The 24,659-nt window shown below is 44.6% G+C and overlaps 2 protein-coding genes across 9 annotated transcripts in view; both read left to right on the top strand.

Moving 5' to 3' along the window:
- The window catches only part of TENM4 (teneurin transmembrane protein 4), a 3,006,191-nt gene that overhangs the window by 2,225,952 nt on the left and 755,580 nt on the right, over window positions 1-24,659 (top strand). Inside the window, exon 1 of one of the 8 annotated variants that reach the window (XM_016921708.4) lies at window positions 4-863. The exons of the other annotated variants lie outside the window; for them this stretch is intronic. The gene's annotated coding sequence lies outside the window, so the exon portion shown is untranslated. Of the gene's footprint in view, window positions 1-3; window positions 864-24,659 lie in introns of those variants that run through there. 8 annotated transcript variants of the gene reach the window in all.
- LOC134807364 (putative cuticle collagen 155) lies at window positions 857-23,916 on the top strand. The gene has a single exon (XM_063784375.1). It carries the CDS (start codon window positions 1,864-1,866, stop codon window positions 2,674-2,676), a length of 813 nt encoding a protein of 270 aa, XP_063640445.1. The 5' UTR covers window positions 857-1,863; the 3' UTR covers window positions 2,677-23,916.

Raw genomic sequence — 24,659 nt, 5'->3', positions numbered from 1 at the left:
ACTGTATGACTACTCTCACCCCCAGCTTCGGGAAATGTGCTCTGGGTTGAAATGTGATCACCGAGCTCCTTAGTCATTTTAATTGCCATTTTAAAATGCGGTCGTTACATTGGAGGAGCAGACAGGAAGGTAGTGGGGCGGCGTGTGTGTGTGTGTGTGTGTGTGTACACACACACGCAACCGAGGAATACACAACCAACTACTTGGGTGAAGGGCGGGGGGTTCATCTAGTGAGTCCTTGGCGGGGGGGTCGGGCGAGTTAGCTGCCCGCTGCCCGCCCCTTCTCTGCCTGCCCCCGCCTAGGCGAGGTTGGAAAGTACTGGAAATTCAGCTGCGTGGTCCTTAACTTTGGAAATTGGCTCCGCTTTCAGGGCAAAATGTTAAGGCGATTTATGCACCCGCGTCCATGTGGATGAGTGTATTACTGCTCAGTTGGGTGCAAGCCCTCAACAGTACCGCGCCAAGCCCCCACCCGATCTCTAACTCCCTCCCACCCCCTAACCGTGGAGAGAGGGTTTATAGAAATGCAGTTATCTGTAAACCATCGACGCAGTGAAAGGGGCGCAGGGAGGCAGCCAGAGTTTTGCCGGAACCTGCATACTGGCTTGGTGTTTGTAGCACACGAGATCACCCCGCTGCTTTGTAGAAGGCGGTGGTGGGGCAAGCTCCGGATTCCGATCGCCGGGGTGGGGGGTGGGGGGAAGAGGGTGCCCATGTACTGAGCTCTGAGGCCGTGTAAGGAGAGAGATCTGCTGAGCGGCATCGCGGGCAATTACATAAGCTGCCTCGGTGATTACCCGGAACTGTGATGCGAGCTCCCGGTTCTCGAAAGACAAGCCTGAAAGTTTGCCTGCTTGGGGAGTGTAAGTACCGGGGCGCCCCCACCCCGGCCTGGGTAGCTAGGATACGCCTCGCACCGCGGCGCCCACTTGTGCGATGGGCGTCGGGTGCTGATGCTGCTGTCCCCAAAGAACCGGTTACCGAGGCAGGGACTAAGTGGGGGCATCCGGAATTGATCGCAGAGGAGGAGTCAGTCAGAACTGAGGTTTCATTGGGTCTTCAGAGCTCTAAGTCTTATCTCGGAGGTGTTGGAAGGCCTTACAGGGATCGCCGTTTTCGGAAACTGACTTGGTGTCCTGGGGAGCCCCAAAGCCCCTCTTTTCCGCCCTTCATGGGCGCCCCTCCTTGTCTTTCACGCCCTGTGCCCTTCACGTGTTTAGAAATCTGCCCGCGGTGCCTGGTCCCCCTTGGAGATGCCCAGGCAGCCCAGCCATCCAGGCCTACGCTGGCGAGGGGTTAGAGGGAGTAGAACGCTGGCTCTGCCGGGCTGCCACCCTTACCTACACCTATTCCTGGTTTCCTGCGCTAGCCCGGCGCTGATGGGGACGGGATGGGGCTGGGGTCGGGTATGGCTTCCGTTCCTTCGCCTCTCGCCTCTGCAGACAGCAGTTTGCTTCTGTTGCGTTTATTCTCCCCGTTTCGCCGCTTCCCTCCAGCGCCGCAGCCTGTGTATCACGTTGATGGGCTTTGATAGAGAAACCACAGTAAGAGTATGCTTTTAAATCTTGATTTTCGTCTGTAGAGGGATAAGCCACCCCAGCCCTGACACAGCCGTGGGGAACGCTGAAGTCTGGGACACATTGGCCCTGAACTCCCTTCCCCCCAGCCCGCAGTCAGGAGATGGTGATGTGCATGGGTGGGGAGTGTTTTGTTTTTGCCACATTCCAGCGTCCTGAAACCTCTCGTCCCCTCCCACTGAAATCCCCGATCTGTCCGAATCTGTTCCTTGCTGTAAAATAAATCCTCCCTCCCGCAGACCTGTGGGGCCCTTCGGATTTCCTGCCGCTGCCATGATCCTTAACAATGCGATTGAAAAGCCAGTGCTCGGCTGGAAAAAAATCCCCAGGTGCCAGCCGGCCGCGCCTTGACCTTGCTGAAGGAGCCTTTAACCCGGCTGCCAGAGGGGCTCTGGTCCAGCCGTGGGAATCCAGGAAGAAGGAGGGCGCCCCGGAGGCGGCTGGGTTAGCTCCCCGGGCAGGGCGGGAATCGGGTCGCCGCGGGGACCGCAGAGGGGGAGGGGATGGGACTCCGCGGCAACCTGTTTCCCGGCGAGCCGGGCCCGCGCATCCCAGCTCCCTCGGCCCAGCCCCTCGTGGCCCGCCTCCCCCGCCGGCCTCCAGTTGTCTTCGTGGTACGGGAGTCGGCCGCGACTCCCTCACGCTCTCCGCCGGAGTCCGCGGGACGCCGCCAACTTTGGGCTCCTCGGTGGCCGGAGCACCGGTGCGAACCAGCGGGGCGGCCGGGTGGGCGGGGCCTGGGCGGGAAACTGGAGCCGAGAAGACCGCGTTCCAGGCCAAGTTCCAGCCGCAAGCGCCGCGCGGCACAGTGCAGGGTCCCGGCCGCGCCTTTCTCCCCTCCCCCGCCCGGCCGCGTTCCTGCGGACTCACAGCGCGCTCCGGGCGCTCTGCAGTTGGGCTTTCAGCGGGGGAGCCCTTCTCGTCAAAGTTACGAGGGGTGTTTTCACTGGTGGTGACAGTGGGAACTAGTTTTCTGCGCGCCTGTGTGTGTGTGTGCATTTGTGTGTGTATGTGTTGGGGAGCAGAGAGATTTGCAGCGAAGTCACACATAGCACAAAAAACAGGTTTCCCCTTTCCAGGTGTTATAAGGGAATGCTGAGGAGGAATCCGTTTTCTCCGGTGAGGGTGTTGACGGGAAGCCCTTCCACTTAGTGGAACTGGACCTGTTGGAGCTGATTGCCTGGAGTGAACGGGTGTCTCCTTTAGCGGCACCTGTGTGCCGTAGGTCCTTGGAAATGTTTGGGGAACTGAAAGTCCTCAAGATATTCAGCCAGGACTTAGGGCATAGATGTTTGTGTGCGTTTAGGGGGCTAATTCGGGGAAGCTTTTATTTCCAGCATGTGTCTTGAACTGAGGGGAGGGCAGGGTGCGGAAGGCTTGTGGAATTGCCATCTTCTGTGGTGGGGGAAGGGATCAGGGACGGAGAGCTTTGGTTTTCTAGAAAGAGTTCTTGGGTTCTTCCTCTGCTCTCATCTTGTTTTCATCAAGGCCTCTGTTTGGGGGTGGAGGTAGAGTGGTGCGGTAAGCGAATCAGCCACCCTAATAGACCGGCCTTGACCAGTGCGGATGCCAACGGGCAGAACTAGTGCTTGGTCTGAACAAGAACCATCAAAGGATAGTTCTATAGTGAGTGGAGTGGCCTGGAATATGAGGTAGAAGGCTAGGTGTTAGAGTAATGGGTTCCCACGGACTCTCCTCCAATAGAATCTGATTCTATTTGGTATAGTCTCCTCAATCTTTTGTGGTTTTGTGGGAGTAAGGTGATAGGATGTGACTTTAATCTCTTAACTATTGGGTTGGAATCATGGCTCTGTGGCCTTAGGCAAATTGTCTTTGGAGCTTCAGTCCTCTCCCCTGTAAAATGGCACAATATTACTTAGTTTGCAACACTGTCAGGTTTTTTTTTTATGATCCAGTCTATACACTTTATTCAGATTTTTCCAATTGTCCCAATAACGTCCGTTATAGCAATAGAAAATCCTGGCTTATGAGTTCATTCAGCTTTTCATGTCTCTTTAAACTCTTTTAACCTAGAACATTTCCTCATCTTTTTAAATCTTTCATATTATTGAACACTGTCAGTTTTAACATCGATAAGGCCTCTGGCATACTGTGGTCCCTTCACAGATGCTTGTTCCTTTCTACCTCCTTATCCCCTTCCAGGAAGCATCCTGCATTTGTTGGGTGGAGATTGGGCAGAGAAATCAACAGCCCCAAAAGAACCACCAACCTTGCATCCAGCCTATTTAAAACCAGCTTCAAATGCGTGAAATGAAAATTTCTTCTCTTTTCTTAGGAAAGTCATTTCCAGTTTTGTTAGAATTTGTGCTTCATTGAGTCCCTTTTTCTGACACAGTTGCATCCTCATGCAGATTGACATGTTACATAACCCGATATTTCCAAATCAAAAGTTACAAATAAGGGAAAAGAAGGTGATTAGGAATTAAAGATTGTTGGGCAACACAAGCAAAAGACTCAATTTAAGATGCCAGCTCACACTCTAATTGTGCTAGAGGTTGAAGGAAAATGAGACTTGATAAGCACCAGTGGTGCAAGTCTCCGCCCGGAGTTCTCAGCCCCTGTCCTGGTCTAACAAACAGCTACACAGCCCCAGCCCAAACCTTTTGTAGTTCCTGTCCCGGTAACTTCTCCCACATCTATTAATCGAAAAAGTTAAACAAAGGAAGAATAGGATTTAAATCACCTCCTTGCAGATTTGATTCCAAGAGCCTAGCAGGGTAAATCAATGTCAATTCTAGATCTAAGGGGCCGATTTTGACCTGCCTTCTTACATGGTCTATCAGCTTGGCTTTTATTGTAACTGAAAGCTGAATCACTCCATCTTTGCTTTGCACTGACAGATGGGCTGTGGGGGCCACTTTGAAAGTAATATGCCCCAGTTCTCAGGGAGCCAAGCAAACATGGATCCCTGAATGTTCTCTGTATGGAAAATGTCTAATGAAGCCATGTAAATATATGTGCCTATTGCTTCCGGGGTTATATATTTATTACTTTTTTTTTCTTTTACAGTCTTTATTCTAATGACCAAAGTAATATGTGCTCACTGTAGCAAATTCAGGCATTACAGAGAAAAGCAAAGCCAAAATGTTCCACCACATTTTGGGTTGTACCTTGTGACTTTATGAATGTAGAAAAAATGATGAGATCCTAGTATAGTGTTTTGAATGCTTATTTTCATCTAATGATAAAGCATGCAAAACTTTTCATGCTCTCTTTTCCTCCTATGGTGACATTTGTAATGCTACATAGACCCCCAATGTTATAGTATGACAGATATAATCTAATGAGTACCTAATTTTTTGACTTTGTGTTTATTTTTTTTTATTATCATAACAAGACTGTAGTAACCATCCTTGTACATACTGTGTAGTTTTAGTATTTCCTTAAGATGAATTCCTAGAAAGTAGCATTTCAGGGTTAAAGGCAGATACCATACTAAAGCTTCTGTCACAGATGAAAAGCAGTTAGGTAAACCATGATGTCTCTTTCATCTTTTTAACCAGAATATGGCTATTTATTTTGCAGTCCCTTACAGGCTTGGAAGCCCAGGTGGTAGAAGAAGGCAGGGGTGACAGTCAAACTTCAAGCAGGGAATTTGCATAATTTTGAGCTGTTCTGCTGAACTGATACACAAATTCTTTTTCCAAGAACATTTTTCTTCCCTGGCTCTTGGAATCATCACTTTCTGGAGTGCTTCAGCCAGCAATGGAGTTGAAATATGTAAATATGTTCCTCAGCGTTGTAGGTGGGGCTGGCTCCATGGTGAATGACAAATAGTTCCTCCGAGAAGAGTGTGTGTCTTCAGCATTTGCTGAGGCTGTGGATTTCCCCCTCCCACCTTTCTCCTTCCCTTTGGTTCAGAGGCCTTAAGCTGGCCTGGGAGATCTTACAAAGCAAACAGTTGAGACTCTACCCCACAGCAAGCTTATCTCCACCTGCTGTATGGCATTTTACTAGGAAAAATCAACCCAGCGGAGTCTCCCTTCACAGTTCCAGGGCCCAATCAATCAATCAATCAATCAACATGCCTACATGCTATTTTGAAAGTGGAAATTGTTAGGCATCTTGTCGCCTCCTTGCATGGTTCAATCAATCAGAGGGTGCTTTTGCCGTTACCCCTTCTCAAGTGTGGGATTTCTGTGACCAGAAAAGATGTGTTCCCTGTAGTTAGATAGCTAGTCATCTGCCAAAGAATTCAGTGGAACCAGTGGGGGAAGTCCAGTCCTCCCATTTCCAAGGTGCCCCCATGCTCAGCAGGAGACATGAGGAGTTCCTTTAGATCAGGTAGAGAGGTCACCTCAGGATTGTTTCACGGTGTGGTCACCACAGAGGGAGCCCGCTCTGTTGGTTGCTGACTCTGACTTCAGACAACGGTTTAGATGCTGCTTTGATACTTATGCCACTCTAGTTTCACTAGGGAAGGTGAAGGGGTGTTTCTGTTCTTTGTCATGTTCTGAACATCAAATCAGAGCTTTTCTTTCATTTGGAAAACAGAAAGGAAACAGGCCATATGGGATCTCCAGAGCAGTGGTCAGCACCCCGGTTCCCTTTTCCTGTGTGTTCTGCACTGGCTTTACACAATGGCATCACTGTAGCCTCACCGAATAGTGCAAAAGGGTATCAGAGGCAATTGGTTAATCATTAAAATCCTTAAGAACATTAGGTTTTAAGAATGTTTTTCTTTGAAGGTCGATTTTTCTCGCTGTGGGATGAGTGTTGATTTCTGAAAGGCTGGTCTTGCACCCCTTGAAAGTCAAACAAAAGGGTTGCAGTTAGTACATTTATGGCCTGGGGTAAACCTTGCCAATTCCTGATGCCAGTTTTCCTCACTATAAAATTGGTTTGGGAGAAGAGAGTGGTTTCCATGTCTTCTTAAGTTAGTGCAATCTCAAACTCTAATGTGCACACCCCTAGTTCTGGGATCTTGTTAAGATGCAGATTCTACTTCATTTGGTCTGGGGAGGGGCCCAAGAATCTGCATTTTTCCCCAGCTCCCAGGTGCTGCCATGCTCCTGGTCCATTGTCCACACATGGAGTAGCAATATTTCAAGCTATCTACTGCTCTGACTTTATTTCAGAAAGTCATAATCATGACCCCTGGACGTCAAGAGGAGTTGCTTATATTTGTAGAATGACACTATAAAGGGATGTGCCCATTCTTTCATTTTAGATTTGGGGAATAATCTTTATTTCCACAAACAGTGGAAATAAAGTGCAGAAGGGCGGCATCAGTCCTCTCATCCTGTGATCCTATAGGAGATGGAAAATGAGGCAAGAACAAAACAAACACATACTCAATGCTTTCTGTGTGTCAGAGAAACCGAAGCTCAGTAAGGCTGAGCCCAGGGTCACACCACTAGAACTAGCATTTGATGGTAGGCCTCTCTGGCTCCTAAATCCTTGTTTCTCCTAGAATGGCAACTTTGTAACTTTCAAGAATATGCCATGTAATTCAAACTGATAATTTAGCAAAGTGTTTCCCTTTAGAGGTCCTTTTTCTGGGCCTACTTTGAAAGTGGATCAAGACATGTAAAAATTTGCATCATTATCATGCAAGCAATTAAAGTGCTTAAGAGCTTAAAAGCAATTTGTTCAAGTTGGTTAAATATCCACCCTCCCCAATCTTGTTTGTATTATTAATTTACTCATCAAACTGTGACATCAAAACTATTGTGAAGGTAAATTTCAGTATCTTCTGTTCGGTAAAAAACTTTTAAATGTGAAGGGCTTGTATTGATGAGGTCCACAGTGAAAGGATCCAGTTCAGGGTGAGTCAGAGAAACCAGCTTTTTACTAAATAAACCCAGCTCTGCTTTGACCTCAGGATGAGAACTGATCATTTAAACGTTTTATTAACGTGCAATTATTCTGAGAACCAGTCAGCAATGCAGCTCTTTGCAAACATTAATTAGCTGACCCTCACATCATCCCACATGACAGATAAATAGCATTCACGTTGCACTGGAGAAAACAAATGGACACACAGAGATGAAGGAGGAAGAAGGCAGCTCTTGCCTTGAAAGAAATGTGGTAGAAGTAGGTGGAATTAGAAGACCACGTAAGTTTTTTACTTCATAAATATTTATTGAGCAATGCACTAGACAATCTAGAGCTATTCTATGCAATATAGTAGTCACTAGTCACATTTTAAACTAAATTTAATTAAAATGAAACAAAACTAATCATTTATTTCCTTGGTTGCACTAGCCAGATTTCAAGTGCTCAACAGCCACATGTGGTTAGTGGCTGCCATACTCGACAGTGCAGTTATAGAACATTTCTATCATTGTAAGACATTCGATTAAGGTTGGGATTTAAAAAAAATGCAAGGATCCTTGCCATTATGAACTCCAATGTAAAATTTCCTAAAACAATAGCTGACACATGGCAACTACTGAGTAATTCAAGTTGTGGTTAAGTTCTTTGGGCTAATGGTTAGGGACCCAGCTTCTGGAGCTAGAGGACTGAGTTCATTTCCTGGGTATGCCACGTACTGAATGTATGACTACAGGTAGATGACTATTTAAATGATGTATGACTACAGGCAGACTATTTGAATGCTCTGTGCTGATTCATGCTGCTATTTTTCACTTGTCTTACTAGCTGAGATTATTTTTAAGGCAGTGTTGGATCCTGGAGAGGGTGCTGGGAGACAGGTACTCTCCTTTGCTGCTGGTTGAAATGCAAATTAATATACCCTTTTAGGTAAGCAATTTGGCAGTAACTGTCAGTAGACTTCGGAACACTTATTCCCTTTAGTCCAGTATTCTGATTCTAGGAATCTAGCCAAAGAAAATAATCAGAGATGGGCAGAGAAAATTTAAGAATAAAAATGTTCATTGCAGTGTTATTTATAAAAGAGAGGAAAAAGGTAAACAATTGGATGGAATAAGTAAAATGTGGCCAAGCCTAGCAGCGGAATATTATTCAAAGATTACGTATTGTTTTGAAAATGTGTTTTGTGACAAGGGAAAATGCCATGATAAAAATTATGTTTAAAAAATACTAAACACTATACTGCTAAACCCCAAAAGTATTTTTAAAAGTAGATATTTGTTGAAGCAGGACTAGAGAAATAAAGTACTGAGTAGTAGCTTATGAATTAATAGAATTTTTGATGGTTTGGGGAAGATTGTTTTGACTTTTTTCTTTATTAAGTTTTGTGTTTTATTTATTTATTTAATTTATTAACTGAACTAACCTAAGAAAATTGGCAACGGTGCGTCCCTGTGCTCTTTCTGCTATAGAATGCCTCAGAGACTCCTAGCTGCTCCTAATCTGTTTTTTCTAGCACGTTTGGAACTTCTGGCTTATCTATTCTAGAGTTTGTCTGCCTTCAAGTCCTAGATGTTCTTTCTAATGTTAAAACTTAATTCTCTTTATGGCCATTTAAGTACATTTCTACATGTAGTAGGTGATTCTGACTGAGCAGCATGGGGTATTGCAGAAGACATCAACTTCAAAGATGGAAAGAACTAGATTCAGACCCTGAACCATCATCACCTCCTTGCCATGGGACCTTGGGCGACCCTTCTGTTCCTCAATGTCCTCATCTATAAAGAGGGAAGCAGTAGAATCTACCCCATATCTCATGGCTGTGTGGATTGTGCTCACTTCAGTGGGACATCTGGCACATATGGGTAAATAAAAATGCAAATGTCTTCCATGCCTGGGGTGCAGCACCCTTTAGAATGTACACTCCTTTTGTGCTTGTGCCACTCTCTTGAGATTGTAGGATCATCACTCTCCAGAAGAGGGAGAGTAGGCATCATGTGGTTACTCAACATGACCCCTGCCATAAGGGCTTGTGAATGGCAGGCCCAGGACCTGGACAGATGTCTGGCTGACTCCGAGTCTTGTGCTCTCTCTGGTACAGGTTTGGAAGTTCTGTTCCCATCTGGGCCATTGTATTTTGCTTATTGGTTTCCCTGGGCTGCACTTCATTGTGGTGCCATTAACCCCTCAACATTTCCCAGCCTTGCTACTTGTTCCTCTCAAGGAATAAATAAAGCAGACATTCCTTTTTTTTTCTTTTTTCTTTTTTTTTTTTTGTGCAGGTTGAATGATTGAAACAAACATGCCTAACTAAAAAAGTAGCCCAACGCTGCTAAGTGACAGCAGCCGAGCCACATTCCAGGAAGAATGTAAACTGCTCACTAGTGGTTCAGCTCACTTTTTGCCACCTTGAAACAAGGTCTCCTCCCAAATTTCACCTCTTGGTGGCTTGAAAGAGGCACTAAATTTGTCATCAGCTACAACTCCCAGTTCTCACACTTTCTATCTGTGGGACCTTGGTCAAATTACTTAATGTCTGTGTGCCATAGTTTTCTTTTCCATAACATTGGGATAATAATAAGTCTTTGGCAGGGTTGTTGGTAGGATTATCATGCAGTAATCTTTGTGACAGTGTTGTGAGTCCTTGCCATCCTTGAATCAGCACCATTATTTCCAAAGCTTTAGAAGTAATTTATTGAGGTACCACTAAGTCACTGCTTCATTTTTCTCTGCTACTGATGGTTCTCCCATATATTGCAGTTAAGTCCATATAAGACTAAGGCCATATAAGACAGTGAAAAAATGCCAACAGGTTTTGGGTTGAATTCTCTGCTTTGCTACCTACTAGCTGTATGCATTCAAGCAAGTTCCTTGGATTGTCTATGCTTCCATCATTTTTTTTTTCAGTTAGAAAATAGAAAATAGAAGTGTCTACCTCCAAGGGTTGTTGTGGGATTCATGAAGTAGCTTGGGTAGTGCCTGATAATCACTGTCTATGTGAATGGTAGCTCCTGGCATTGCTCTTTTCCCCACTATCTCCCCACCTCTCAGCTGCTGGTCCGCTGGCTCCTGCTTCTGGACCCTGTCAGCACAGTCCGGTGGCGAGTGCAGGTGTTTATTGGGGAGGAGGCGGGAGGGGGAAGGATGTGAATAGAGGGAGGTTCTGTAGGAGTCTATTGCAGGTTATTTCAGGTCAGACTCTGAGAGGACCGCTAGCTTTCTTGTCCCCTGAAAATAAAGTTGCCTGTAGACATAGAAAAACCAAAGGGCTCTAGATTGAGACAGCATATCCTGGCTCAAATTCCAGCTCTGTTTCTTTGCCACCTTGTACCAGCTTGATCATGTTAAAAATGAGAATGATGTTACACCTGTTTCTCTGAGCTGCTGTCAGGCACTAGATTTAGAGTTACTTGACCCTGGCCGTGCATTAGAATCACCTAGGTGCTTTTTACCAAAGACTAGCACCATGCCCCCACCACAGATTGCTCTACAACTGTTCCAGGTGGGAACTAGTCATCAGAACTCTGTAAAGCTGCCCAGGTGATTCTAAGGTACAGCAGGGTTGAGAAATGCTGCATAGAATAGAGCCTTACTAAATGTTAGTCTCCTCTATTTTCAAAGCAGCATAAAGGGATCTTATATTGAGTAATTTATGTACGAGGTGAGTGACCTAATTTGTTTGAGCCATGGGACTGCAGATGTGGTAATCAAGGTTTCTTTCCCACCCCTGCCGTCGTTTTTGGCAAACTGGGGCATTTGGGTCAGAAAAGTGGCCTTCTTACTCAGCCTGTCCTCTTCTCATTCCAACACAGCTGCCTTCTGAGTGCTGGGCAATGCCTGGCCCTTGCCTGGAGATGTCATGATAGTCCTTTGACCTACTTTTGTTTCTTTTCTGTTCACTTCTGGGCTGTGCCCCATTAACCATTCATGCACAACCATCCACCAAGCTGGCAAGGCCTCAGCATTCTTCAAGTGGAAGAGGGAATGCTTGATTTCTGTCCGCATCCTATAAAATGCTTATCAGATGATAATAGCTTTCCAGGGTTAGTGACAGAGACTTAGCATGACCCAAAGGCCTGGAGGCTCTTCACTTATGCATGATTTGGTGATTTTACATCTCTTAGACAATAAATTTTTGGTTGAGAAGTACTTCTACTCAGCGGTCTGATTTTTTCTTGAGATCTTCTCAAACCCACCTCAAACTGGGGAAATGTGTTGTATTTTGGAGAGGGCTTTTAACATTTAATGTGCATAGGTACCATCTGAGAACTTATTGAAATTCAAGTTCTGATTCAGTGGGTGGGAGCATGGGCCTCAGCGCCTGCATTTCTGACAAGCTTCCAGGAGATGTTGATGCCACCAGTCTAAGGCCACACTTGCCTTAGCAGAGCTCTAAGACCTTGGTCTTCCTTCCTGCTTCTGCTTTCTCCTTTTGCCTTCTTAGGTCCAGGAGCATCGGATGCAGACTGTCACTGAGTGAATGGAATCTGTCAGTTTTGTGCAACTGTTTGTCAGTATTGTTGTAGCCTCAGTGGAGGCAATTGTAGTGTGAAGTAGACAGAGTAAATAGTGGCCATTATCATCATGCCGTGGAAAGATTCCAGTTCCACGTATTATGTTATACTCTCCAGGCTTCTTTTATATCTTCAAGCACATTAAGCCTCATGGCACATTGTGGAATAGGCAGTGATTTTTATTACTAGGATAAGTATTACTTTGAAAATTTTATAACATTTATTATGTTTTTGTTTAATGTGGTTTTCTTCTGATTATGACAATAATGCATATAAACAACAGAAAATTTAGGAAACCTAAGATAACACAGAGAACAAGAAAAAGAACCCATAATCTTGCCATGGAGAGGTAGTTTCTCCTAACCTTTTGATTTTCTTTCCAGTATTGTTTCTATGTAAAATCCTAATTCTCACCACTACCCTCTCCCACCATAATTTGGAGCACATTACACACATTGTTTTGCAACCTTAATCTATCACGATCGTTTCCCCGTTCCATTAATTTTTCCTCCAACATGATGTTTAATAGCTATGTAGTATTCCCTCATAAGGATATACCATTATTTATTTAACTAATTTTCTACTGTTGTTTTCCATTTCTCACCACCATAAATAATGCTGAGATCAACATTTTCATGTACTTGTCTGTTTATTTTCTTCAGTCCAATTTCTTTACTTGAAATTTCTAGGTCAAAGATAATGCAGCTTTTTAAAGCTTCTGACAATGTGCTGATCCATGATGGGCCTGTGGAAGCATGGAACCAAGACCAGGGTCCCTCTAGTCTGGTAGTAGTTTGACCAGGGAAGTTTTCATCATTCTTGTGTTGTGTAGGGAGTTTCATCATTCCCATTTTGTGTCACCAGGGTACCATGGTGGCACTGGAGAAGCCCTGAGCAGACAGTCCCCTCTGCCACTTCACCTCCTGGTTCATGTGTGCTGAACTGCATCACACAGGGGTAGATGGTCACTAGGTCATTAAGATTGATCTAGACCATATCTTGCTTCCTGGATCTGTGAAGGTATCTGCAGTTTTAAAGGAGAGAAGAAAAGGGGAATGAAAGGTACCAATACTGTGTCTATCAAATTCTAGATTCATATATCCAACTGCCTCCTTGATATTTTTATTTGAATAATCTCATATGCGTCTCACACCTAACACATCCGAAACTCATCTTCCCTGAAAGACCTGCTTTACTGGCAATCCTTCCTAGCTCAGCTAATGGTAACTCCGTCCTTCTGGTTCACAGGCCTCAAATTTTGGAGTCATCTTTGACTCCTGTTTTTGTTTTCATACCTTATAGCTCAGCCGTCAGGAAATCATATTGGCTCTGCTTTCCAGCCATAACCTCACAGCGGACCACTCTTCATGCTCTCCACTGCTACCACCTGGGTTCACCCCGATCTTCTCTCATCTGGCTGATCACAGGATCCTCTTTGTTGAATTGTGTGAGGCATTTGGCCTATATTATCGCATTTATTCACATGGAGCTGAGTAAGGTCTTGTTAGTTCCCATTTTCCAGAGGGGCAACAGGGACTCAATGAGGTTAGACATCCTGCCTGCGGTCACTCTACCAGTGAGTCAGGGAGCCAGGGTCCCCTACAGACATCCACCTGGCTGTAAAGCAAATGTTCCTCTCCAGGAGGTGCTGGTTGTAAGTTCATGAGCCATGGAGGGGATGGAGAACTTGAATATCTTATACCTGGTGGGAGGAACAAGATACACACCATCTTTTGATGTTGTCTGAACTTGTTAGCTAACATTTTTAATAGAAGATGTGTATCCTCTTCTCACATCTGCCTGCACTGATGAACAAAGCCTTGTATCAAGAATTAATTTTGGAAGGAGATACTCCCTTCATAGCCTACCCCTGAAGGTGGGAAATAGTGTGGGGAAATTCATTCTAGACCAGAGTGTGGGTGATGGTCTCAAGGCCTCAAAGTAGGTTTCTGAAAGACCCCCACATTTTGGCACGTGTTTGTGCACAGGTGTGTGGGCACACACCTATAATTTACAGCACATTCCTAGAACTTTTCAAGTCAAAATATTGCCTTGTTCACTCTTATGGTTGTTATTTCTTGATCTGTTGTCATCACATGTCTCACTGTTCTTTCCCCTCAATAATCATGGAATTAAATTCACTTGTTCAGAAGTGGACCCCAGAGGCAGGCAGGCAGGCAGAGACCAAAGAGATGTCACAGAGCTTATACCAGAGGGATGGGAGCCAGGTCCACGTGAGCAGGTCCTGCCACCTCAGATAGATAGGCCATTTGTGCCCCTACTGTGTGCTAAGAGGCACCTACTTTGTGCTGAGCACAGCAACTCTGCCAACAGTCTTGTTATGCTCCATCACTGACTATGTGAGTAGTGTTGCCAGGATTTGAATTTGGATCAGTCTGGCTCCAAGTCCGTGTTCTTCTACTTCACTTTTCTAGGACTCAGGAGAACATGGCCAGGAGTTTAGGGCTAGTCTCTTAGTAGCTAACCAGGAGTCTTTCCCCAAAGGCTCCAGACACTGAGATATGCTAGGGATGTGGGGAGAGCTGGCTTTAGTTCAGCATCAGCCAGAACATCCCAGAAGGGATTAGACAGCTTGTGGAGGGAGTGAGCTCCCTGTCAATGGAGGAGGGCAAGCAGTGCTGTCAAGTCTATTAAGAAGCTTCCTGCAGGGAGTGAGAAATTGGACTCAATGTCCTCCTGAAAGGTTCAGCTACAGAAAGGCTGGGTCCCTTTGGTAGACTCCTCACCTTGATCCTCAGCACCGTTGTTAAGTATACTGATTAATCCAATCAGTAAGGGCCTGCTGAGTGAGCCGGGCTCTGGAGTAGATGTGATTCAAGACAGAAAAGCAGGAGGGTACGCCACTCAGATCTCAAGGCACTTAGGATCCAGTTAAAGGTACTATTAAGACATTATCAGCTGAAGAGTCAGACTGACCTAAGTTTAAATCTGGTCTGAGCCACAACTAGACCAGGCTTTCTCAACTTCGGCACCCCTGACTTTTTTTGTGTGTGTGAAATGGAGTCTCATTCTGTCTCCCGGGCTGGAGTGCAGTGGTGTGATCTCGGCTCACTGCAAGCTCTGCCTCCCAGGTTTATGCCATTCTCCTGCCTTAGCCTCCTGAGTAACTGGGACAATAGGCGCCCGCCACCACGCCTGGCTAATTTTTTGTATTTTTAGTAGAGATGGGATTTCACCGTGTTAACCAGGGTGGTCTCGATATCCTGACCTCATGATCCGCCCGTCTCGGCCTCCCAAAGTGTTGGGATTACAGGCGTGAGCCTCTGTGCCGGCCTTTTTGTTTTTTTTTTTTTTTTTTGGAGACAGGGTCTGGTTCTATTGCCCAGGCTGGAGTGCAGTGATGTGATTAGGGCTCACTGCAGCCTTGACCTCCTGGGCATAATTGATTCTCCTGAGCTTAAATGATTCTCCCACCTCAGTCCCCCAAGTATAAGAGCTGGGACTACAGGCATCCAGCCATCATACCTGGCTAATTTTTGTTTTGTTTTGTTTTGTTTTGTAGAGACGAGGTTTTGCCATATTGTCCAGGCTGGTCTCGAACTCATGAGTTTAAGTGATCCTCCTGTCTCAGCCTTCCCAAAGTGCTGGCATTGTAGGTGTGAGCTACTGCACCTGGCCAACTTTGCCACAAATGACCAGATAATTCTTTGTTGTAGGGGGTGAATCACGGATGTTGGGCAGCATCCCTGGCCTCTATCTACTAGATTCCAGTGCCTTCCCCGCCAATTGTGACAACCAAAAATGTTGACAGACATTGCCAAAAGTTCACTGAGCAAAGAATTGCCAAGATTGTCCGTCCCTGGTTGGAAGCCACTGGACTAGCTTGTATGACTTTTGGCAGACAAACTAAACTCTTGGTATTAGTTCCATCTTTTTTAATGTATGACAACAATACCTGCTGTAAGAATGAAATGAAATAGCATTAATCAAGCTTCTACCAGGGAGCCTGGCACAAAGTAGACAGACACATCTGAGAAAGAACCTTCACACCCAGGTTAGTGGGGGAGGCAGGGAAGCTTCACAAAGTGGGAAGCATTTGACATCAGACTTGAAGGATGAGAACATATTTTCAAAAAGGACTAGAAGTATTGTGATTATTATTATTCCTCCTCCTTCCTCTACCCTTGCAGGCCTCCTCTCACTTGCTGGTCACTCCTTCTTCTCTCCTGTAAAAATCAACCAAAGAGACTCTTCTAAATCCTCAGCTCCTGGAAACAGGAGATTTGGTTCTGGCCTCACATTTAACCCTCCCTGCGCCTGCTGCTCCAGGAGTGCATAGACTCGCCCCTTGTTCTGGAGCAGGCCAAGAATGACCCGTTTCCCCACCTTGTTAAGTATGAATTGGAAATTTGTATCCATGCAGTTTCCTTGCAAAAAAAAAAAAAAATGCGCTTGTAAGCATTCAGAGCTGGCTTGAACGAGACAGGAGCTACAAATGCAGTTGAATGTTTCATGAAGACCCTTTCAAACCATATGCTCTGCTCTTGTGGATGGTATGGGGGAGAGAGCACAGGCTACGAGTCAGACCAACTCGGTTTTAGCCCTGACTCTTTAGTGGAACTTTGCCGTAGGAAGTGTCTTCACTTCCCTGGGCCTCGGTTTCTTCATCTGTACAATGGCGGGGGTGGGGGTTGCAACTGATTTGGGATATATTGTGAGGGCTTCAGGAGATAATATAAGTAAAGGATCTGGCAGGGTGCCTGGCACATGGTAGGTGCTTAGTCAATGTTACCTCTCCAGTTGGAATCTTTCTGTTCTCTTCCCAGTATCTGTGCTTTTAGGGACAGCATAGTCTTTCTGGATGACACAGGCCAATGGCATGGGACTCCTTGGGGGATTGGGTTTAGGACAGCCTCCCGGCCTTCTCCTTTTAACTTAAGCTTTGGGATTGGGCCCGGCATCCTTGGAAGGCTCACCAGTTGGTCTACTTTAGAAGACAGGATGTAAAGAATTCCCTCTGATTCAAATGGCCCAGCTGAGCATACTTTCAGTTTAAAAATAAGTCGGCCTATCAGAAGGCTGTTTTAAAATGTAGAGGTGACAAGCAAATGCCTGCCTTACCTTGTACAAAGAGGAGTGATTAGAAGAGCCAAAATAGAAGCCCAGAGAGGCTCCTGGGCCACAGTCCCTGCCCCAGGCCCAGACCCAGCCTTGGGTCAGACCCTCCCTCCCTCTGTTCTACCAGGGAGCCAAGATTGCTGTAAGGAAAACAAGAGGAGTGTGGTGTTTTGTAACTATTTTTATACCTACATCAGACTTGATGTTGGTGCTTCTGAATTATTTAACATTTTTCTTTCTCAGCTGGCCTCTCCAGCGAGTTTCTCTCTTGGGGTGGAGGGAGTTGTTTTTTAGGCACTCATGGAGGCAGACAAACATTGACTGCAGGGCCTCTGCTTTTTTTGGGGAATGACATTCTTAGGTATCCTATTATGAATTAGGGGCCTCATATTAAACATAGGTGACAGGTATTATAGATGACAGGTATGTAGTCTCCATGTTACAAACAGAGAGGGTAAGTAACTTGCCCAAGACCACACAGCAGGAAGTGAAGGAGTCAGGATTCAAACTCTGGTCTTTCTTACTGTAGAGCTGGTGCTGCTTCTACTGAGCTGGACTGCTGCTGCTCTGTCCTTTACTCTGTGTGTGTGTGTGTGTGTGTGTGTGTGTGTGTAAGAACCATGTGGGTGATTTAATATGGTACTCCTTAAGCTAACAGGCCCCTGTCACCATTAGCTTAAGGAGTACCAGATCAAATCACCCACAAACACTGTGGAGGTGAACAGAGTTGAGAAGATGAGCCTCAGAAGGTTGAGCACTGAGAAGCAGGGATGTGGTTCCCTTGGTTATTGCATCCTGGGGGAATGGGAAGATTGTCGCAGCCCTAGCAGGAGGTCCCTTCATTGCACTTCACAGGCGCCACGTGTGGGGTGTACGTTAAGAGCCCTTCCCTCACAGTCTAGCCACCCTCTTGAAAGGGGTATCTGCACCTTGGGCCTCATTGAAAGGGGTGATGATTGGCAGCTCTAAACCACCCCGACAACAGGAGGGAATGAACTGGACTCTTATCTGCTGCCTCTCATAATTAAAGTCCATCATAGACTTTTAATGGTCATTTTGAAATAGACATCCTGGTTTGAAAGGAATCCTACTGTAGATGGAGATCAGCCTCCCTGCAGAAGCACTGTCTTGCTGATAACTGTTTTTTTTTTTTTTTTTTTTCAGAGCCAGGGAAGATTACACATTTTCCTTGTTCCGTTCCTTTAGCTCCTATTTAATTATTGGTGACCTCGAGATGACTCTCTTTCAAGCATTTTAAACTCCTCATTCTACCTTGTGTGAAAACCCCGTTAGAATTATAATATGAACTCTCTCTGGGAGATAGGCCTCTGCAAATTAGCTAGGGACGCTTATTTCAAAAGTGCCCATCGTTATAGTTTCAATAAAATTCACTGGGGTAAAGCAGTTGTTAGTAATGTTAATAACAGCTGTATTTTGATAGGAATGCACTTTATGACTATATCAAGCGATATCACATTCTGTTAAATAAAGTAATATTTGACACAGGTAAATTCCTTGATATTAAATTTCAGATAGCTGTATGAAATACTAGGTTCTCCTTCACATACATATGGATGAAAGTGGCCCTACCTTTTTTTTGGGGGGGGGGGTGACTTTATTTATGAAAACATATAGACAAGGTAATGGAATGATATTCCAAGATAGCCTCTTATGTGAAATAATTTGATTTAAAGCTTTATAAGCATTGCAAGAATTGACCAGTGTGCTTTCAAATGCCTCTACTTGTGATTTTGCAAAGAGGAAAGCAAAGGGAGAGTAGGGAGAGTCACGTTTAAAAAATAGTTTACACATTTAAAAAATACTCCCTACCAGGTACCTTTGTGCACTCCTCGACTCATCTAACGCACACACAAGCACTCTAGAAGCCTGGTTTTCACTTACAGCAAAGCTAAGTGAAAGCTTTGGAAGGTTTGGAAAGCTTTGGAAACTTCTGGAAGTTGAAGTATCATCCCTGAGGCTACACTGCTGGTGGAATTAGCATTGAACCTGGGTTTATCTGACTCTGGAGTGACTGCTCCTACCTCTGTCCCATCCCAGCTCCAGGGACTAGGTTTCAAATATTTTTTCCGTATTGTGTGGATGTGTGAGCATGTGGAGGGGTAATAGTTTTTTCTTTTTTCCTTTTCACCATGGGAGCAAATAACCATCCCCCACCCCCCCCCCAAAAAAAAACTGGTTTGTGTCCAAATAAGTTTGATAAATGCCAAATTAGAGAGGTTAATGTATTTTCATGCTGCAGAAAGTCTCAGAGTCTTCACTATGCTTATGTGAATCTCCAAGAGAGGCATAAATAGCACATAAGAGTTCCCAAACTTCTAATATGAGTTTTCTTTTTTCTAAAGCAAAACCATTTTTAGCACTCTCACAAGAGTAGGGTTTCTTCAGAAGCTCTTTGGGAAGTGCTGACTTTGTGGATTTCTGAATCTGTAGGGTTCTGATTATGGTTCCTGTCTTAGTGATATGGTCCAAGCAGGAAGCTTGGAGAGTCCTGCAGGGGCTGAGTGTTTCCCTCTTGGGAGGCTGCAAGCTGCCTCTCTTTCTGACATCTTAGTCGTTCAGATAAATGAAATGCGTTTTTGTTCTAACCCTTCCCAACCTATTTTATGGAAAACATCAAAGTATTTAAATACAAAGAGTAAGGATTTAACATGTTAAAAAAATGTATTTCAAATGATCAGGAGGGAGAAAACCTTTACCGTAGATTGGGAAGGATTTGCATCCTTGAAGGAGCTAAAAGACAAAGATAAGCTTTTAAAATACATATATGGAACAAAGAGAACACAGTGGGTTGGATTCAAAATATTTAAATCTGTCTTATTCCATTAAGGGAACTTTAAAATAAATGGTTTCTCATTCATTCATTCTCTCTCTCACTCACACACACATGCACATACACATAAAATATTACATAGGAAGTCTCACACTCAAACTCCCTCCCCGCACCCACCTTGTATCTTAAAGGAACTAAGGAATAATTTGGCTCACCTAGGTAGCTGGGGAAACTGAAGGCCCAGAGAAGGGAAGGAGTTTGCGCCAACCCACGAAGCCAGTTCATGGGACATCAGGCCAAGGAGTGGAGATGTGGATGATGTCTGACATGCTTTGCACCCCTACTGTGTAGCAGACCTAATCTCTTTACCTCCTTACAACCAACCAGGTTATGGGTGTTATCTTCATTAAAGCTGAGGAAATGAAACTAGGAAATGTCAAGCAACGTGACCCATGGCTGGTAACTGGCCTCATAGTGGGATTTGAGCCCATGCAAAGTACATATCACACTGTCAAGTCCAGAATGTGAGTTTCCTTTTTGCCAATCTAATTTAACCATCTCATCCACTATCCATCCCTGACTTACTAGACAAAGCAAGGTATCCACCCAGTTACCTTCTGATGAGTCAGGAGGGAACACATCCATCCCTGTGCCGTGGGTGCTAAGGGTGCCATTGGGAACATGGAGGAAGGGAGCTGACCTCTTACCTGTGGGTGTGAACAGCTCGACTACCCCGTTCCCAAGTGCTCTGGTGGTTTATAAGCAGTGAGGTGAGTCACAAAGCAGACAAAGGCCACTGACTCAGCGGGTAGAGGGAGGTGCCCTCAGTTCTTGATTCAACATTGCCATGACTTGCTGGGAGTGGTTTTTGATCCTTCCATGTGTTTTTGAAAAGCCAGGTAGGCTTTTCATCTCCTTCACCACTTTAGATGCGAGTTTGTCCTGGAGGCAGGGAAATGGCTCAGCTGCCCTCGTGGGCTTCTGTCAATCCTATGCTTCAAACAAGTATGAGCTAAGCCTATTCTAGATGTGACCTGGAATATAAACAATCCAATGAGTTTGACTTCCTTCAGAGGTGGCACCTGGAGAGGCCATACATTTATTCAAGTGATGCCACCATTGCTAAAACAAGGCTGTATGCCTCTTTGGGAATTTGGGAGTTCAGTCATTCAACTAATATCTGTTAAGAGTGTCCAATTTCCGGGCACTGTAAAAGTGCTGGGCAAAGTCAGAGGAAAGCCAATCCCTGCCTTCAAAGAGATGACAACCTGTTGGAAGACACAGCCGTGTAATGGAGTAATTGGACTGGGGTGTAAATGTACAGGGGACATACAAGAGCCACCTCTGCATGGGGGCAGTCAGGCAGGGTCTCACAGAAGAGGTGAAGCATGAACTAACTGTACTGAAGGGTCATCAGAGTTCACCAGGGTGACCAGAGAGGACATTCCAGTTGCAGGGAATAGCATATGCACATCCACAGGAAAATGAGAAATCATGTTTCAGTTGGACTAGAGCAGAGGATGTTGTGTTGGGTGGTGGAGCCATATGAGGGAGAATAGATTGGTGGGATTCATAAGAGCCAGAATTGGCGTTTAGAGCCAGCTTGTAAGCCACATGATTGGCTATGACTCAACAGATAGAAGTGGCATCTTGCAACCATTAGTATCAGTATTCTTGTTGTTTTCATGTCCTGCATACTATAGTTTCAGTGTTTTTGCTTGTTTAGGGAAATCCATTATACCCTAAAGAAGCAAGTTGATAAGAAATCCCCAAAGAGAGATTCTAGGTAGGTGCTTCTCAGTAGAGGTTTCTGTAATGATGGAAATGTCCTGCATCTCTGTCCTCCAATAGGGTAGCCATTGGTCAGATGCAACTGTTGGACCCTTGAAATGCGGCTAGAATAGAATTTTAAATTGTATTTGTATCATATATAATTTATGTTACTTATGATGCATCCTTGTTTGTCATATTTATGTTTGCTTTCTATTAGGCAGTACTAGTCTAGTGCGAGGAGACAGACAATCCCACTACTGATACATACACCATTTAAAGTATACTGTAGGAAAAGGGCCTTCCTTGAAGCCTGCACCCCAGCCAGGAAGAGTGCAATTAAAGAGTGACAAGATCTGCCTGGAGGTCAGTAAGAAAGGCTTTCAAGAGGAGAGAACTTCTTATTACTGGGCTCTGAGGGTTTTGGCAATCTCTGAGTAGGGAAATGTGGAGTGATTCTTCCAGAGGAGAGAGCATGAGAAAAGGTGTGGAGGTTCCAGAAAAGCACATACCTGGGGGATATGGAGTGGGATGAAGCGACCTCAGGAAGAAAGAAGGCCACAAGGAGCTTGGATTCTATTCTGATGAAGCAAGGACACTTTACATAGATGATGTCACATTGCAAGTATGAGCAGGGATGTCATGAGCATTATCCAGGACTATAGGAGGCATACATAGTGTTCTTCAAAGGACAATGTAATTCTTTGGACATGGGGCATAAACACCATGGTTCAAAGCCAAGCTTTTAGAGGCAGAATGCAAAGTTGAAACTTCTTCTACTCAGGTACAGCTCTCTTTGCTATGTGGTAATGTTTACTACCACTGTGGTCATGTTTACCAACCACCCTTGTGGTTGGTATTTCCTGTAAATCTTTAAGTCCAAACAACGGCATCTGGGCACAAGAAAGGATAAGAGGGACCAGTCCCCTTTGAGCCATCAACAAACAGCCCAGAGGAAGACGCTGAAGTCCAAAGAGGCTGGCTGACCTGCTCAAAGCTGCTGAGCTTTCCCTTGCACTACACTGCCTTGCCCTTGGTGCCAGGACTTAGTCTCTGGGCTAAAGGAAACTCTAGACATGTTTTCAGTGCTCACGTAAGAGTCAACGCGTGAAACACACCTGCCTTTAAAGAGCAAAAGTAAAGTTCTTTTAAGCCATTTCTTCAGCACAACATAAATGTGCTAAACATTGACATTCTTATGCCAGCCCTTAGATTTGAGACTCTCAGTTAACTACTTTCCAGATATCTGTTTTGCCCTTAATGTTATACAGTATTGAGATATTGATCAGGACCTCAGCCACAGTGTATCTTGGCTAAACTGTCCTAGATTTCTAGCAAACAAGGAATGACTGTGTGAGTGGCAAGAAAGTGTTGATGTTACAGTTGCCTGTAGTGTCTGTCTTTTTTTTTTTTTTTTTTGGCCATTGTCTGGTTATATACCAAAATCCTAACTGTACCTGAGATAGAAGACGCAAGCTTTGCACAAAAGCAGTGTTAGTAGCAGGCATACCCTACAGGATTTGGAGCAGAGACCTGGAGAGAAACCCTGAGCCTGCCGCCAATTAATTTGTGACTTGAGGCAAATTACCTGACCTTGTTAAGCCTCAGTTTCCCCATCTGGAAACCCGGATCTTAATACCATCTCGTTAGGTTGTTATGAGGGTGAGATGATACAGTGCATGTAAAACTCTTAGCATCATATCTGTCACATAGTAGGGTTATACCTTAATAAACAGAAACCAGTAATGTTAATTTTACCAAATTTTTATGTTATAGCTAAAGAGTTTCTTTTGTCAAAAAAGAGGCACATGAAAGAATGCTCAGTATCATTAGTCATTAGAGAAATGAAAATTAAAACCGCCACAAGATACCACTTCAAACCCACTCGAATGTCTAAAATTAAAAAGACTGACCATACACGTGTTGGTGAGGATATGGAGCAACAGAAATGTAAAAGGAGACTACTACTTCAGAGAACAGCTTGGCAGCTTCTTAAAACCATAAATACATACCTACCTTGTGACCCAGCCATTCCACTCCTAGGTATTTACCCCAGGGAAGTGAAAGCGTATTTAGATACAAAGACCTGTACAAGAATGTTTGAGGCACCTCTATTTGTAATAGCCAAAAATTGTAAGTCACCCAAATGTCCATCAACAGGTGAATGGATAAACACATTGTGGTATATCCATAAAATGGAATGTTAATTAGCAGTAAAAAAGGAATAAATTCTTGATTAGCCCAACAACATGGATCAATCTCAAAATAATTATACTGAGTGGAAAAAGCCAGACTCAAAAGCATGTATACTGTATGATTCCTTTTATGTTAAATTTCACAAATTGCAGAGTAATCTATTGTGATAGGAAGCAGGTCAGAGGTTGCCTGGAGAGGGTGAAGGGGTGGGAGGGATTATCAAGGGGGCTGGGGAAATTTGGGGGATGATGTGAATATGGTTACTATTTTGATTGTAGTGGTGTTTTCACAGTTGTATACTGATATCAAAACTCATCAGGTTGTGCAATTTAAACATGTACAGTTTATTGTATATCAAATATAGCTCAGTAAAGTATGTTTAAGTTAATGTTCAGTACAAGGAAAGACAAATCACATCCTCATGCTGGAGTTTGTTTACAAGATGATGAGTTCTCTTCAGATGCCACCACAGTGAGTGGAGTTTGACTCCCAGCCCCAGCACTCACTGTCACCTTGGGCAGGCTACTTAAGCTCTCTGAGCTGCAGCTTTTCCATATGAAAGTGGAGATGGTAAACCTACATCACATCATTCCTGGGGCCTTTGAAGGAGTTAATATACATAAAGCCCTGAGCACCGAGTCTGACCTATAGTGGATGACCCAAATGCTTGTCTATAATGGTAGCATTATTTATTATTTTCAGGTATGCAGAATACTTAAATACCCTAAACCACCTGTAAACGAATGAAAATTCATGTGAGTCAACCTGGGTGAAAACCAAAATGCACTTTACTTCCTTGGGGGCATAGACATGAGTGCTTCCAAAGTGCTCTGAAACAGTTTGTTCTTTTTGGTTGATTAAACATGCTTTAATTTCACAGATCCCAGTTCTGTTCAGCAGACATTCTTTGAGGATTGGAAGGACTTCCCAAAGGAA

Source organism: Pan troglodytes, chromosome 9 (assembly GCF_028858775.2).
Source record: "Pan troglodytes isolate AG18354 chromosome 9, NHGRI_mPanTro3-v2.0_pri, whole genome shotgun sequence".
NCBI classification, from domain to species: domain Eukaryota; kingdom Metazoa; phylum Chordata; class Mammalia; order Primates; family Hominidae; genus Pan; species Pan troglodytes.
This window is presented reverse-complemented; position numbering and strand designations above follow the sequence as displayed.